The 15960-nt window shown below is 50.8% G+C and overlaps 1 protein-coding gene across 3 annotated transcripts in view; it reads right to left on the bottom strand.

Moving 5' to 3' along the window:
- Positions 1–1155: 1155 nt before the first annotated feature.
- LOC108928369 (semaphorin-5B-like) overlaps positions 1156–15960 on the bottom strand; it is a 98654-nt gene continuing 83849 nt past the window's right edge. For 2 of the 3 annotated variants that reach the window (XM_029256596.1, XM_029256598.1), the window contains exons 14-22: positions 15300–15443; positions 14425–14572; positions 13801–14026; positions 10856–11074; positions 8462–8632; positions 6506–6655; positions 5519–5563; positions 5219–5424; positions 1156–3939 (exon numbers count right to left, since the gene is read on the bottom strand). In XM_029256596.1, coding sequence (XP_029112429.1) covers positions 3772–3939; positions 5219–5424; positions 5519–5563; positions 6506–6655; positions 8462–8632; positions 10856–11074; positions 13801–14026; positions 14425–14572; positions 15300–15443 — 1477 coding nt within the window. In that variant the 3' untranslated portion in view covers positions 1156–3771. The remainder of the gene's footprint in view (positions 3940–5218; positions 5425–5518; positions 5564–6505; positions 6656–8461; positions 8633–10855; positions 11075–13800; positions 14027–14424; positions 14573–15299; positions 15444–15960) is intronic. The other variant, XM_029256597.1, reaches the window with a different exon arrangement.

Here is a 15960-nt window from a genome sequence, read left to right as displayed (position 1 = left end):
ATGAAGGTGGCAGCGTAAGCAAATGTTGTGAAACGGAGTGGGTTCCAGGATTATTAATGATCAATTTCTAAAAAAGCACACCTTAAATGAAAGTTTCCCATTAGGCTGGGCGAGGCACTGGTGTGTTTTTCCAGTGCGGGTTCTCAGCATTTTAAATCACCGAGTGGAAATGAGGGAAACCGGCCAGGAAGCCGGGGGATCGGGAGACACTTGTTACTGCGAGACAAAGCGCCGAGACACGTCGCAGCTGGGGGTCTTGGCAGCAGCCCGAGGACCCGGCCACGGCGGCAGGCTGCCCGATGAGGCAACGCTTGGCTCGTGCACGGGGACGCTTCTCGATGAACCCCGCAGGTGCGACGCAAGGTGACACTCCAGATCGGCACACATGCCTCCGGGCTGTCGTAAGCGTACATCTGAGCCAGGCCCGGAAACTCGACCCGATTCGGGAGGCGCTTTGTATTTGCAAAACAATATCTTGGGCCTTTCAGCGGCCGCCCACATCTGATGGGGGAACCCTTCTGTTTGAGGTCCCGCGACAGTCGTCCCCGACACCAGCGCTCGAAGGCGGCTCAGTCTTTCCCCATCTCCGCACATGTCAGATTGTTCCCGGGGGCTTGTGGACATGTTTACCAGCAGGGATCGATTTCCCTTCTCCGTCCAAGAAGTGTCGTTTCCAACTAACAGCAGCAGGTCTGACAGTAGAAATGCAGCTCGGGTTTTATTTTTCCTCTCTGGTAATGACCCTCCTGCCTCATGTATAAACTGGGCATCGACGATGGTAACCGTGCGCTTCTCTCGAGGCTGAGTGCTGGACAGCGGCCAGCGGACCTGTTTCGGTGTTGGTAGCAGCGGGGGCAGTTCTCACATGTCCCTCGGGGTGATCGGCGTTCTCACGGAACGACAGAAATCCAAAGCCGCACGTCAGAAAGCAGCAGAGTGAGCAAGCAGCGGAGTGAAGCGAGCCAGGCAAGTCGCGGCTGGGAGAAGTCTGAAAAAGCGGGGCGGTATGTTCCAGAAAATCAGTGCCCGCATTACACAATAAACAGCAATTATCACCAGCAGATCCGCCTTCAGATGGATCCGCACGCCCCCCGCTGTGTCCGAAAGAGACGCCTTTTACGGGATGAAACAGTGCCGGGCACGCCTTCGCTGGCTTCGAGATTCTGGTTTATTATTCTTTACAATGTACAATGTACAAAAATAGAGAGTAGCAAAAAATTCACAGTGTCTAAAAGGCAGTGATTACAGTGTAGATCACATATCTAACAGTACCAACAAGTCAATTGCATAGAAGGGCACCGAACCGTTGCAATGGAGCTCATCGACACATCTGCGTCCCGAGAGTACAGACATCCAGTCAAAAATAATCATAGGGAAACACATCCAATCAGACAAGGTTACATTCCAAGATCAAACCATAACTAAAAATCCAACAAGCCATGCATTCGGGAGGTGGAATAGAGACCATGGCCGTCGCCCAAGTGTTACTCGTCGAGGTCAAGATCTTTCGAGCGCACCTTGTTTCCTCGCAGGAAGGACTTGCGTCGATTAGTTACGCCGGTACGGAAACACCAGCCTTCACATCTGAAGTGGATCACATCATGGTAAAAAGCGATCCGGAGAATTACCGTCTCGCACGGAAACCCCAAACCGATGGTAATACCCTGCAGTTGGCTGTTGAGAAGTTCTTCAACACAGCGCTGACCAGACAAACTCCACGCCACACCTTCTTCTCCACGGTTGCTATTTACACAAGTCCTGCTCTTTTTACATCTATAAGGCTTTAAAGAGTGTTAGCTATACAGTACGCATTTACATAATTCTAGTTTCATATATACATTGTTGAACAGCATCTCTTCTGTACATAGACGGCTCGGGCGTCGCTGAACACACGGGTTACATCACAAGGCCGCGGTGTCCAAGGAAGCCGTTGCGTCCGAAGGAATGGTCAGGAATTTCTCCATGAACCACTAATTATATCCAATAAATTACAGTTGTTTGCGTCCTTTGAAATGCAGTGTGACGGACCGTTTTTTTCTGCACGAACGTGATAGGATTTGTCCCTCCGCGACGCATATTTCACTGGCAACGGATGAGAATGTCTCTACGTATAGGAGATCATTTTCTGTAACCCATTCGCCTGACTCCCTGCGCTCACACACACACACAAACACACACACACACACACAGGTGCACACATTTTCCTTGAAATCTCTCCCAGCACGGTACAATAGATTCTTTAAAAACCTCGATTAGAACTGTTAATAGCGAGAACCTTGGTGCGTTACACTGGTCAACATTTCTCAAAGCGAATACACGGACAGAGTAAATATATTCTTACGCATGCTGTTACTCTACTTGCTCTGTTTTACCTATTTGCAAACCAGGCATGGTGATGGATGTGTTACGGCAGAAAGAGCCCGATAAGGGAAGGAATCGTTTATACTACCCTTTTTTTTACATCTTTCGAACGAAAGATGTAAAGGAAGCGTCAAAAGCAGCATACATCATAGCATGTTTTGAAACGCAGTACAGATTTTCATACAGTGTCTAATTTGCCCCAAATCATACACAATTGCTTTCGTTCATTTGGGATCTTGGCACAGTCGGTCAGCAGTCCACTTTCAACCGCCGATCTGATACAAAAGGCATCGAGACGCGGCGCTGATCTTTCCACCCACCTGCCGTGTCTCCCAGATGACACGGTTTGCCCCGACGCCCACATCGAACCCTCCGCTGCGGGCACTCCAGGTGTTGCCACACGCTCGCCCAGCAGCACCCGCATTCTCTAAGGTGATGAAACAGGCCCCGAACCACCACGCGTCCTGCGATGGATGTTTTCCAGTAACTCTCGAATTGCAGAAGATCTCTGTGGCCTGGTAAGGCAGGCAGGGAGGGAGACCTGCCGGTGTATGATCTCTGCTGTGAGCGAACGAGAAGACAGCTGTTTCCAGCTGTTTGCCCATGAAAAGCAGACAGGGTCCTCTCTGCCGTGCAGCGCGCAATCACGGGCGGAACAGGACACCCGTTTCCGTGTCCTTCAGGACTCGGCGAGTAGCCTGCGGCGGGGAGTGGGCTCTGGCCGTAGCTCATAGCCACCTGATCGATGGGCCGATCGAAAACCGAGCCATAGGAAACCTTGGAAGTGAACTGACTGCGAACACAATGGGATTAATATGGATTTCTTTAATTCACTTTTGAGTCCCTCTGCGAGAGCCAATACCGAAGTACGCGCTAAGGTCATTTTTTATTTATGGCTTTAACGTTTAGTTTATCCATTAAATTTTGTACGTTTTTTTGTTCTTTCTTGGATGATGTTGTGTTTAACCACATTCAAGTGGGAATAACCGGTGTTACAGAATCACGCTGAACCGTCCACACGATCCTCCGGTTGCCCTTTTTTTCCCCTCCTTCCGCCCGCTTTTCTGTCCTCTGGGTCCGAGGGCGGCCGAGTCCTGCGCATGGCCGAGTCCCTGCATCCTGTCTGTGTGTAACTCCACCCGTTGCGGTTCTTAAAAACCAGCGTCTTTAAAGCACAGATGTCCAGGACTGAGCAGAGGGGGTGGATACCGCAGTAAAATGTCAGGTTCGGTCTCTCTTGAAGACAAGAAACACGGAACAGGCGAGGCGTCCAGGCTCTCCAAAGCCTCCAGTCTTTATACAACACCCCATAGGGGAGGGGTGGGCGTGGAAAGTCCAGTCCGGTTGCCATGGCAACGCTCATGTTGGATTTGGGCTGGATGTATGAGTCTGCGGGGGCTCAGGCCTCTTTCAGCTCTGTGGGTAGGTCCTGCAAGGGGAGGGGGACGAGTCCGGCCGGTAGTCATACTTATTGATCGTGGGGGGGTAGTAGGTGGTGGTGTACACATTGGTCTGTTGCAGCGGCGACGGGAAGTAGTTGGTCCTCTCATCCGGCAGCAGGTTGTTCTTGTTCAGCGTCTGCAGGGGGGCAGAGAGACCGGGTCAACCACAGCCCTGGTGCGACCGAGTGCACGATCCCAAACAGAACCTCTGGACATCCTGCACAAGTCCTGGACGTCGCTTCATTCGCTTCTCACACAGGTGAGACTCTGCTGTTGTTCCCATCAGCCTTTGCTGTTCCGATGAACGTGTAGCCGTACCGCAGAAACAAGTTAACCACCTGTAAAATTATTCTGGTATAAAACTGTCCTCAAGTTGCTAAATGTATAAATAATGTAATGAAGACAAAATACTACGGTACCAGCAGTGGGAGGCAGATAACAGGCACACCTGTTCTGATGTAATGAGGCCGCCAAAGTGAGCGTTTCCCATTAGCCTCCACCTTGACCTCCATTACTTCCTAGATTCCTCAGCTGTTCCTCTGGGGTTCCCTTTGACTAATGCTTCACAAACTAAGCTGCTTTATTTCGGGTAGACCCTGCCGCCGTCCTGATGTTCCTCGTCACATCTGTCAGTGCCGCATCACGTCTTTCAGCTACAGGGCCGCTCGCGTCCTCCCAGTCACCTTTCGTGTTGCAGCCCTGTAGCCACGCCCACTGAAAGATAAGCCACGCCCACCTCACACCTGGACCGGGAGACGCTTGTTCTTGTGTTGACGTATTCTTCTAGAGCGCAAAGTCAACCTTTGCCAATTGGCGAGGTGGAAAGAAAACCACAGGTGTCAAGTAAAGGACAGAGGGAGGGCAAACAAGCAGAAACGGGGCCAATTGGACGGGCGACCCAATCAATCACAAACAGCTGGGCCAACAGATGATACTTAAACCAGCTTAATGGAGCTCATTAATAAAGGATGACTCCATGCCAGAACCTTCACAAAGTATTTATACGTGGGAATATTGTAGCAACCCTTACACAGGACTGCGGCCTACCGTACAAATTGCCGGAGAGCTCCCTTAGCGTGATTGAAATCTCAAACACATTAACGTCTTAAAGCGAGCCATTAAATGACTTGGAAAGAGTAGAGGTGTCAGAACACTTCCATGTGAAATATTTCAGTATTGCGCTTAACATTTCTTTTGGATCGCGGTAACGCGAGTGCATTTTTTTCTCTTTAGCAATAGACGTGTCAACATTTCTTCAGAGCGCAGTATTTCCACCTCTTCTTCTTTCCCCAGCTGATGTAGTGACCTATATTGCTTACATGTATTTTTTTACCAAAATGAGCTGAAAAGATTCCTCTGAGCGATCACTGCAGCTCGAAAGTGACAGACGTGTTTGGGGGAACGTGCCGGAATACCTTGAACTCCATGGGGGTGTACTTCTCGTTCTTTGGTGTGCTGTTGCCCTTGTAGCTGAGGTGGTTGGGCGTGGTCGGGTGGATCACGGCCGACTCCTGCGACTGTTTGTGGAACTTCTGGCAGTAGATGTAGGCCAGGAAGCTGAGCAGGCCGGCGCCCAAGAAGCAGGAGATGCCGGTGATGATCAGGTGGATCAGGGTGAACCCTGCAGTGGGGGAGGGTAAGAAGGTAAAAGGCCAAGAAAAGGTGTCAAGAATTCAGTCGTGGGTTGGATGGGTCGGTTCCAATATTCCACTCACCTCCACACTGCAGGTCCTGGTCAAAGCCAGATGCTGGGAGGATCACTGCAGAACACATGGAGGTTCCCATTACAATTTCACTCAGGACCATTTGCTACGGCGCAAACTTCTGGGTCTTTTTTTTCCTGTCTTTTGTACAAATGCGAGCGCTTCCTGCTCTAGTATAAAGACCATGGGGTCGGCACAGAATTGGTATGCGTGGGAGGAGGTCCCCTCGGAGAAACGACAACAACAACAAAAACAACAACAGGCCAAAATACAAGCATCTCGTTAAAAGGCCCCCGAGCTGGCTTTTTGAGATCTTTTGAAGTCCGGCAGGGGAAATGGCTCTTCGACGTCCCTATCTCCGCGGCGGAAAAAGGACGAGGCTTCACCCAGTGAAAACACAGTAACCTCAAACAGCAAATCTTATCTGCTCACGCCGTTATGGCTTCGCTCGGGTTTTGTTACCATGGAAACAAAACTTTGGCTCAAGGAGCAGGGAAGGCTGACGGCCGATGGGACTGGGAGTTGGGGGCCTTAATTAAGCGAAACACAAATCTCCTAATTGACATTTTGGCGATTTGCCACGATCCCCCACTTTCCTGTGACCTTTATTTAAGTTACTTTCCCAAAACTGAAACAGCTTGAATGTAGTCCGGCGCCGTTAGCTCACATTAATACTAATTTTGCTCTTCGAGTCACTCGGTATTCCGTTTGCGGTCCTGAACCGGGCGTTCTCCTGCTAAGAATCGCTGCCTTGACTCCGAACTCAACAAGCTGAACACGGTCGGATAACCGGGGGACGTACGTAAGCGAGCGCTTCCCGTGACTGGAGCAAAATGAACTCTATTCTGGCATTTCACATAACTGGTGTATGCTGGGAAAAGTGAGCTTCTTCGTGGTATGACCGAATTGGAGTGATTGTTCACTGCACGCTTTAACATGGATCATGGACAAGCGGAACAGTGCGACGGTGTGCAGGTGTGCCGGCGACCCTGCGCTCACCTGGGATCCGGTTCAGCAGGCAGTCCCTGAGCTCCGTGCCGTTGCCCAGGCAGGGTCTGGAGCCCATATTGTGGGCCTGGCAGGTGCGGCTGCGCAGCTGCTGCCCGCCATCGTTGCAGGAGCCCCACTCCGACCAAGCAGTCCAGCCATCTGCAAAGACAAGGGAGGAGCAGGAAAACGGTCAGAGCTGCAGGTGTCCACCGCACACTGCGTGGTTGTACAGGCTGGGATGCATCAAGCTCATGACCACCCCAACACACACACACACACACATCTTCAGAACCGCTTGTCCCTTACGGGGTCACGGGGAACCGGAGCCTACCCGGCAACACAGGGCGTAAGGCCAGAGGGGGAAGGGGACACACCCAGGACGGGACGCCAGTCCGTCGCAAGGCACCCCAAGCGGGACTTGAACCCCAGACCCACCGGAGAGCAGGACTGCGGTCCAACCCACTGCGCCACCGCACCCCCTCCACCCCAACACATTTTCCTTATATGACCAAACTACACATGGATATGCCCTTAAAAGACATCAATATAACGTTGCAAAGTGGCGTCCTTAATTTCTGCAGAGCGCAACGGATGTTATCCGGTCTTCTGGCGCCGGTCGACAGCGCTCCTGCACAGCTTTTGGGAGCTGCTGCCGCGCTTCGACTTGATTCACATCCCGCTCGTCTCCACCGAGTTATCCATTTCTGTGACATCTTTAATCGCGTTCTGTCTAAAGACCTCCGACACGCAGACGGATTGAGAGAGCGCAGGGGGCCGGGTGCGAGCGAGAGCCTGCGAGTCCTTCTAATGAGACGGGCTCCGCGGAGGCCGAGAGCGGCTGGTGGCCAGAGCGTTGCCGCGAGCACCAGGGAAACAGATGGTGGAGCCGGGTGCGAGCGCTCCGCTGGTCAGTCCGCCACTCACAGGTGGGTTTATACTGGCGGAAAGCAGTAAAAGCAAAAAGAAAATGCTTCATTTGCATTTAAAGTATGCAAATTCATTCCTTGCCTCGCACGCGTCTGTAATTAATAAACAAGTTGAAAAAATTCCCCTACGAATAGGAGTTTCAGAGAGAGAGTTTTTGACACTTCCAGGGTGTTTTTTTAAAGTGGTTTTCACTGCAAGGTAAAAAATACAGTACGATATGCCAGGAAATTAAGGATGGTTAAGGACTCGCGAAATAGACTGGTCCCATTGTGCTAAAAGGCTCATTATATGCGGCGCTTTCAGCACATTTTCAAACTTTCCCAGGGAGTCAGGAATCGCATAAATAGCTGCCTTTCCTGCGGAAGATGATGTGTAAGACGTGCTCGGAGGACTGTGAGACTCCCCCGTCTTCCCGAATGATGAGACAAACGCTCCTCGCTCCTCTTCACTTCTCAGACCCGAAAAAGTGAGCCGCTCCTCCTCCCAGCATGCGTCACTTGTATGGATTGACGGACTAAATGTGTCAGGAGGAATGTCAGGTATCATGCTTGAGCTCCTTGACCTCTGTGATGTGACCTAGTGAGGCGTTAACCCTTCCCCAACTCATTTGTATCTCATTTGTTCTGGAAAATTTTATCCGGTGTCTTCCGACGTGATCCCACCATTAGGATCTATCCCCAGGATCTGATCACTCCCTGCACCCCAGCAAGAGTGCCATACTCCTCCTCCGGCTGGTTTGTGGTCCCACTCAAAAGGAGTGTGACTCAAAGGCTGCCAGCTCTCAGTTTTGTTCTCAATGTGGTGGAAGAAACTCCCTCTGCCCCTCAGAGGTGCTGAATCCCTCCCAGCATTCAAGAAGGGTCTCAAACCCATCTCTTTCAGACCCACTTCCTTCCTGATCTCCTGACAGCTCAACAACATTCAACACCATCTGCTACGATTATCCCTGTGTTTTCTATTTGAATGTCACCCCTCTCGGCGGCCACTTGATTGACGTTAGCCAGTAACGTGATTCAGAAGGATGCCGCGGTGTCTTACCCTCGCAGGGCTGGGTGTTGCACAGGGCTTCCTCTGTATGAAGGCCGATGCAGATGTCCCCTCCGCCAGCTGGGGCAGGATTGCTGCAGCTGCGTGTGCGCTGGTAGTGCCCCCCGCCGCAGGTGGCCGAGCACTGGGACCAGGGGGACCAGCACGACCAGGCACCCTTGACTGGCAAGACGTAGGAGAGAAGACGAACATGCTGTCAGCCACTGCTCATGTGGAGCCACATTTATTTTAATCATTTGGTTATTTATTCATTTATCTGCCACTCCTCTCCAAAGCAGCTGACAGCACTAAGCTACTTACACTGATTCACCCATTTGTACCGCTGGGTATTTTTTACACTATTAGTCAAGGGCACTACAGCAGATGCCAGGATTCAAACCTGGCTCCTTCGATTTCACGGTGATGCTCTAAGCACTACGCCACCTGCAGTCCCACATGGTGTAAGTCACACCGTTCCCATCTTTCTGAGCGGTTTAGTGGCGACTTGCCGTGGCCCACAAACTGCCCACTCCGCTCCTCGGCTGACCGGTGTGAGCTGCCCGGGAAGCAGGCAGGAGCGAGCTGACCGTACCGTGGAGAAAATGCGAGCATGCTGCCTGAGACCGCAATGCAGGACCCGGGATGTACGGTGGCCTTGTTGGCACCCGTCTGTCAGCGTGGATCCACCTCAGAGGCTCGGAGTGGCTTCCACCGCGAGAAAAAAGCATCACGTGGGATGAGTTTCAGACAAGCGGTCACCATCCGTCTGTATCCACGTCTCGTGCTCTTCTCTCTGAGCTGAAATACAGCCACTTCACCGCAGACGGGGCAGGAAGGCCACCCAGGCTGGGTTAATGATGAGTTCTGCTCCCTGAAGAGGAGACGCTGAGGACATTGGTATTCAGGTGGCGGCGCGATCAAAGACTGAGCGCACGCGGTTGTTTGGTTCCGACGGTCGGGTACGCAATCAAATTAAATTTTGTCTAATTCCTCCGTGCAAAGAAACAAGGGGAATTAGGAGACATTATGTAAACAAATTAATTATCAGCGTAGCCGGAGCCACCTGGGAGACGGTGTTCTCGTGTCTGACAACGGCGGGAAGAGCGTCTCCCAAACGGGGAATGGACGTGAATTCTTAAATGGCTCCCGTCGGCGAACGGGCGAAGGAGGACGTGAGAAGTGCGGTGCCATGCGGGGCGGGCGGGGGAGGGGCGAGGGTGCGGACAGCGCCGTTAGCGGTGAGATCGACTAGTCCAGACACACCTGGAAGGAAACACACTCGTAAACGCTCGCGCGCACATCCGGAATCCGGAGCGTTACACTCCAAGCTGTTACTCTGCATGGGATTTGAACTCTGCAGGGGACCGGTGTGTGGACGCCGAGTGAGATCTGTGCCCCATTTCTGTCTCGGTAATAGAAGCGGAGACATCCTGGAGATCGTGGAACTGCCGGCCCGGTGAGATGTTTCCTCTGAGTGAAGCAAGTACAGCGAGATGTGCGATGACACGATAGTTGTGTTCCTATGAAATGTGGCCTTGTGCCAATCTGCGTGACCAAAATAAGTCTCAAAGGGAAGAATAGGGGTAGAACACATTACATACTGTAATCATCTCCTGCAGAAGCTCGTATCGCACCCTAAACTGAATCAGAAGAAAAAAATGTCAAAAATTGCTTTATCAAACGCATGAAAATAATGGAAAAATATGGAGTCTGTGACACTTTGTTCATCAGTTTTTTTGAAGATCTTCAGAGTGCCGACCACAGCTTTTCTTTTACTGTCTCCGCTGGGACGCCAGATGTATCTTTACACTCATCACTGTGGCCAACCATGGTTTACTGTAATAGGGTACATCTAAACTAGACACAAAATGTAAAAAGTATGCCGAGTGCAACCTAGAATTTTCTGAAGGGGGTCATTTTAATTCCTGCATCACACTTGCACTTGGACAGCCGGTAGTGTAGTGGTTCGAGTCACTGGCTGTGGGTTTGAGCCCCACCTCTGGCTGCAATACCCTTGAGCAAGGTACTTACCCTAAATTGCTCCAGTAAAATTACCCAGCTGTATAAATGGGTAAATAATTACGAGGAGCTTAACATTGCAAGTCGCTTTGGAAAAAATTGCCAGCTAAATGGATAAATGTATTTGATATACTTGCAGATGTTCCTGTTGCCTATTATATCCAAATGGTGCCATTAACACGTATGACGGCGGATCGGACTGTGTGGTGCTTCAGGGAGCAGATCTGCTGGGGTGAGGATGGTTGCCTGATATGAAGGGGGATGGTGGTGGGGTGGGAATTCTGGACAGGGACCCTAGACATGGTTGAGGGATTCCCCGTGGAGACTCTCAGATTCTGGTCAAGTTGGGAGGTCAGTACCTGGCTAGAAAGGTATGGGGGCTCGTACCTGAGCACGGCTGGGGGTTGCAGTCCTGGTACTCCACGGCAGAGCCGCCGCAGGCCGCTGGGGCGCTCCTGCCATCAGGCGGGGTACATGTGCGCTTTCGGGTTCGAAAGCCTTTGCCACAGTCCTTGGAGCACGCCGACCACGTCTCCCAGAGTGACCAACCGGTGCCCGCCGCTCGCACCACAGGCCGGCCCGTCTTCAGCAGCTCTTCCACCAGAGCTGCAACACACAGGTTACACAACAAGTTTGCTAAATTACACCACTACCCTGGTGCCTCTAGTTCTGGAAAGTCAACTTTCGCCGATGCTGTGGGAATAAAATCCCAAAAGCCGCGGTAAAAACCGTGGGATAAAACCACCGGCTAACAGAATGCAGATCAGTCTGAGAGCGTTGACAGGTGATGACAGCGTAGTTGAACTTTTACCAAGAAAACATGAGTCAGGGTTTGACCCAAGGCAGGAAAGCAAAAGAAAACAGTGCCTAGGCTTGGACACGGTATCTGGTGTTACCGCCATATCGTTTACCGTTGTATTTTATACCGGTAAATACCTGTTTTGCAAATCCCCAGTACCATTATAATGGTAATTACAATTATCATTAATTATAATTACAGACAATAATCAGTGTTTTAGCCCAACAAAACCTTTATTTTCTATATCATTAGAAAATCAAAGAAGAAAATATAAAAAAATTGAGGATATTTGTAGAGAATCGTGCAAAATCGTGCTTATTTCAAAAAAGGTGGCGATCTACAATCGCGTGAACAGATCCCCGTTTCATTTAATCACAGCAAAACCCACACTTCTCTTTGTGCGTCCCGCCGGCTTGCAGTGCGAGCAGCTTTGGTGCCCAAGTATTTCCATGCATCAGGAAGCAGTGTGTCAGCGGAGAGAGTGTTTTCTTTAGCAGGCAGTACAGTGAGCCAAGAGAGCTCTCGCATGGATGCATCGAAAGTCGATATGCTTATTATCTGAAGAGAAATGCTCATTAAGCATTTCAGTAACTAAAACTGAAAACACATTAACTTGTTCAGCTCAAGTACGACAAGAATAAAAAAACAAACACATTTAATTGTTCAATTTGAGATTCATTGTCAGTATGCAGTTAGTACTTAATGTGTCGTGCATGAGATATACATAATTATTAATACCGTTAAAACACCGTACCACTGTGCTTCATGGCGTCCGACCTTAACCGTGACTCGGAGCGGTCAGGCCTTTCCCTGCAGGTGAATTTTGCACAAATATGTGCCTGTCAGATGTCTTCCACAAAGATTAAGTGGTTATTTGTAGAGAACGGAGCTACAAAGGGAGTCCAGTCATGTTTTATAGAGCATTATTATTAATTAATTTAGCTGATGCAATGTGCAGCGTTAAGCTTCTTTCAATGTACCCATTTATATAGCTGGGTAATTTTTACTGCATCAGTTCAGGGTCAGTACCCTGATCAAGGCTACTACAGCAGGAGGTGGGATTCAAGCCAGTGTCTTTGGAGAGCACAGACGGAAGCTCTAACCGCTACGCCACCCGCCGCCTCCGTGAGTACTCCCCCGGTACCCTAAGTACTCTTATTCTCCGGAAAAAGATGAGAATGACCACTGAACATACCCACTGAGGACAATTATCTGCCCCAGTGAATGCAGCTCAGCCACACTTCCGAAACTTCCGGACAAACACGGCGCAGTGCATCGGCTCGGTGTCCCGAAACCATTCCCATCTCGTGTTGACCCGAAGCTCTCGACAGGGTAGAAGCATCTCTTCCCCGCTGCCTCCAGATGGGCTGGATCTAAAAACAGAAGGCGGCGGGCTCTCCACACCGCAACACGGCGCATTGACCCGCATGCCACCTGGGTCCTCCGGCGCGGACCCCCGGATGATGCGGAAACGAGCGGGTGAAGAGGGGCCGGTACTCGGAGCACGCAGGCAGCGCCCGCACAACAGGTGACCCGGTGTTGAGTATCACAAGAGGTGGCGAGGAGCACAGCTGCTCCCCTGGAGGACATCTGGCTGCGGACAAGTCGCTTCCAGGAATCACACGAACTCAGAGGAGGCCGCGTGTGTGTGTGTGTGTGTGTCTGTGTGGATTCAGAGAGCTGCCTAAAAGCTGTAGGGACTTCTCACTCTCTTTTCTCCTGCTTGATCTGCAGCCAAAACTTTTCCAAAAAACCAACTGCTGTACAAATAGCCTGAGAGCCGTGCAGTTTTTTTATAAGCAGTACGTGTTTAAACTTACCTCCAGAGCGAACGCACGCACACACACACACACACACACACACAAACCCCACATCACAATGTTACCGAAGAGGTATTCACCGTGCGGTTAGCAACTGGTTTGAAAGCTGTTTTTCCTGCATATTCCAAAGAGAGACTAAAGTGCAGAGGCTACGTATAAATGAAGGAGGCAGAAGCCTCACGCAACGTTGGGGATGGAAATTCACGCACGAGGATAGGAACTGCAGAGCAACGAGAGCCAGTCAGGTAGCATCCGTAAGTGAGCAAAAGCAGGGTAGAGATGGAAAAATGAGTAAACGGTAGGGGAAATCTGGGTTAGAGGCCATAAATCAAACAAAGGCACAAGGTGTAAAACGGTGAGAATTAGAGTACATTCCATAAAATGAGGAAACTGCAAAGACAGTAAAGTGAGGAAAGGCAAGGTGGAGGTTGTAAAAATGGGGATAGAGTTAGAGGGTTAGAGGCTATAACTGGGGAAAAAGCAGGAGCTGTAAAATGTGGGAAAAAACACGGTAGAGGGTATAACATGAGAAAGACAGGGCAGAGAAAGTAAAACGGGGAAAGGAGGGGGGTGGGGCTGTAAAGGAGCAGTAAATGGTGAAAGGTAGGGTATATTCCGCAATGCTGTGAAAATGTAAAGACCAAAAAGCGAGCAAATGCAGGGAAGAGGCTGTGAAAATTGGGAAAGGCCGTTAACGAGGGATGCGGACTCACAGTCCGTCTCGCAGGCGGAGGAGCCGTCGTTGGGGCAGAACCGCGTCTCCACCTTGCGCTTGCCAAGCTGCAGCTCGTGGGGGTCCGGCAGGGGGGCGCGACACGTGTAGCGCACCCTCTGCTCCTGGCGCGCGCCGCCCTGCGTCACGTTGACGGGCATCCAGGGCGTCCAGGGTGTGTTGCGGCGCACCTCCGGGCACGCTTCCAGGTTGCAGGCCTTGTACTCCTGGGGGGGACAGAGGATGCTGGTTGGACCCCCCCTCGGAGAACACGGCAACGGCTCCTTCCTCCCTTTTCTCGAACCCAGTATTTCCCTGATAATTCATTCGTGAATTGAGGGTCCACATTCTGAAGAAGCCATTCCAATCACCCCTATGGGGGAAAGTTAAATCCCTTCCCAAAGCAACACAAGTTCATTCAGTGGCTCACTCGCTCAATGCACACACACACACACACACACACACACACACACGCACACACACACACGCACGCAACACTTAAAGACATGTCAGATATATTCACCGACCCCCATCGTTATCCTGAACTGCGGTCTTCTTACAGCCGTTTGTCCTACTTGGGAGGAATTATGGGTAATTACGGGTATGGGTGCACGGGGCCACATACCAGTGCACAGCCTGGGCAGATGTTTCCATTCTCGCAGCTTCTGACCCTGGAGTGAACCCCACCGCCACACTCAGCGCTGCACTTGGTCCAGGATCCCCATGGCGACCAGAAGATGGGCAGCGGACACGTGACCTTCTCGTTGCACAGCCTGTAGGCATCCGGGTCTCGTTATCACCCGACCCCATATTTGCAACCGTCCTTGTCATCATCCTCTCAGATATTTACAACCACCCTAGCAACTATCCAATCAGATGTTTACAATCGCTCATCACCATTAATCAGGTGTCTACCAGCATGCCTGTTAGCCTCCCATGAGAACCGAGAGAAAAAGTCAAACTGCCACATCCTGTTTGGATTGCAGTGGCGCCCTTCTTCACATCTGGGAGTCCCATCCATCTGGATCGCAGACACACACAAGCAGCAGAGCGCAGAGCCTCTTATTCGAGAACAGAGGGATTTACTGTGACTTGCGCATTGACAAAGGGGTAAACAAACGCTCTACTGCCGCAAGGGGACGACTGAGTCCGGAGAGAGCCCTGCAGACGGACCACATAATTTCAAATACTATTAAGGAGAAGCTCGGCTCATTGAATGGCCCGTTTCGAAAAGCCGTGTTCATTAAGTCCTTCTTTAGTAATCGCAGGAGCAGCAGCGCGGAACCCGTCCCTCCCGGGGCCGATGGCTCTAACAGGAAACGCGCTTTTTGCCTCCTTGCAGAACTCCATAAAAATATAAATTGTTCACCTCCAGATGCCCCCTCTGCACAACCTGTCTACTGGAGACTTTGTGTCTGGTACCCAACAGGATGAAGAGACACGGCTTTGGGGGAAGGCCAACCCTAAAGGGCAACCTCAGCAGGAGACGACTCTTCTCACCTCTCCTCCCGGCTCTGTCCCACACACACCCGGCCCCCGTGTCTCGGTGATGGGTTGTTGCAGGAGCGCTGACGCACCTCGAACCCGATCCCGCAGGTGGTACTACACTGGGCCCAGGATGACCAGGGTGTCCAGCCTCCATTCCTGCGCAGCACAGAGATGCCTCATGAGGACACAGCTCTTTGAGGAACACAGTGGGTTAAATTACAGCCTTAATCCGTAACAAAACATTACAGAGTTCAAGCGCGAGCACATAGATTTTAATCATTAATATTCCATTCACGAATAAGTTAAATTAAGGATTTGTCAGGTTTCCCATTTCTGTTTATTCTGACAGTTTTTGGCAACTATTAATATTCCAAACAGTCTCTCAGAATAAGATGCAGGCGCCGCAATGGAATACTGATGATGTGCAGCAGTTAAAACCAAATATTCAACTGAAGTCGTAGGGACAAAAAAGATCGACCAAGGTGTGGCTTGACATTTTTAGATTAAGTGGCCTTATATTGCTGCATAATAATAATGCACATTTTTTCCCCCCTGAAACAGAACAGGACAAAATCCTCCTCTGTGATTATCATCCACACGGCGAAGACTGATTGGAGACAAAAACACCGCCTCAATTTGCTAAAGTGCTTTGTTCTGCTGTAGCACTTTTCAT

The sequence above is a fragment of the Scleropages formosus genome, chromosome 12 (assembly GCF_900964775.1).
Source record: "Scleropages formosus chromosome 12, fSclFor1.1, whole genome shotgun sequence".
NCBI classification, from domain to species: Eukaryota; Metazoa; Chordata; class Actinopteri; order Osteoglossiformes; family Osteoglossidae; genus Scleropages; species Scleropages formosus.
The sequence above is the reverse complement of the archived record's forward strand: the minus strand, read 5'-3'. Positions and strand labels throughout refer to the sequence as shown.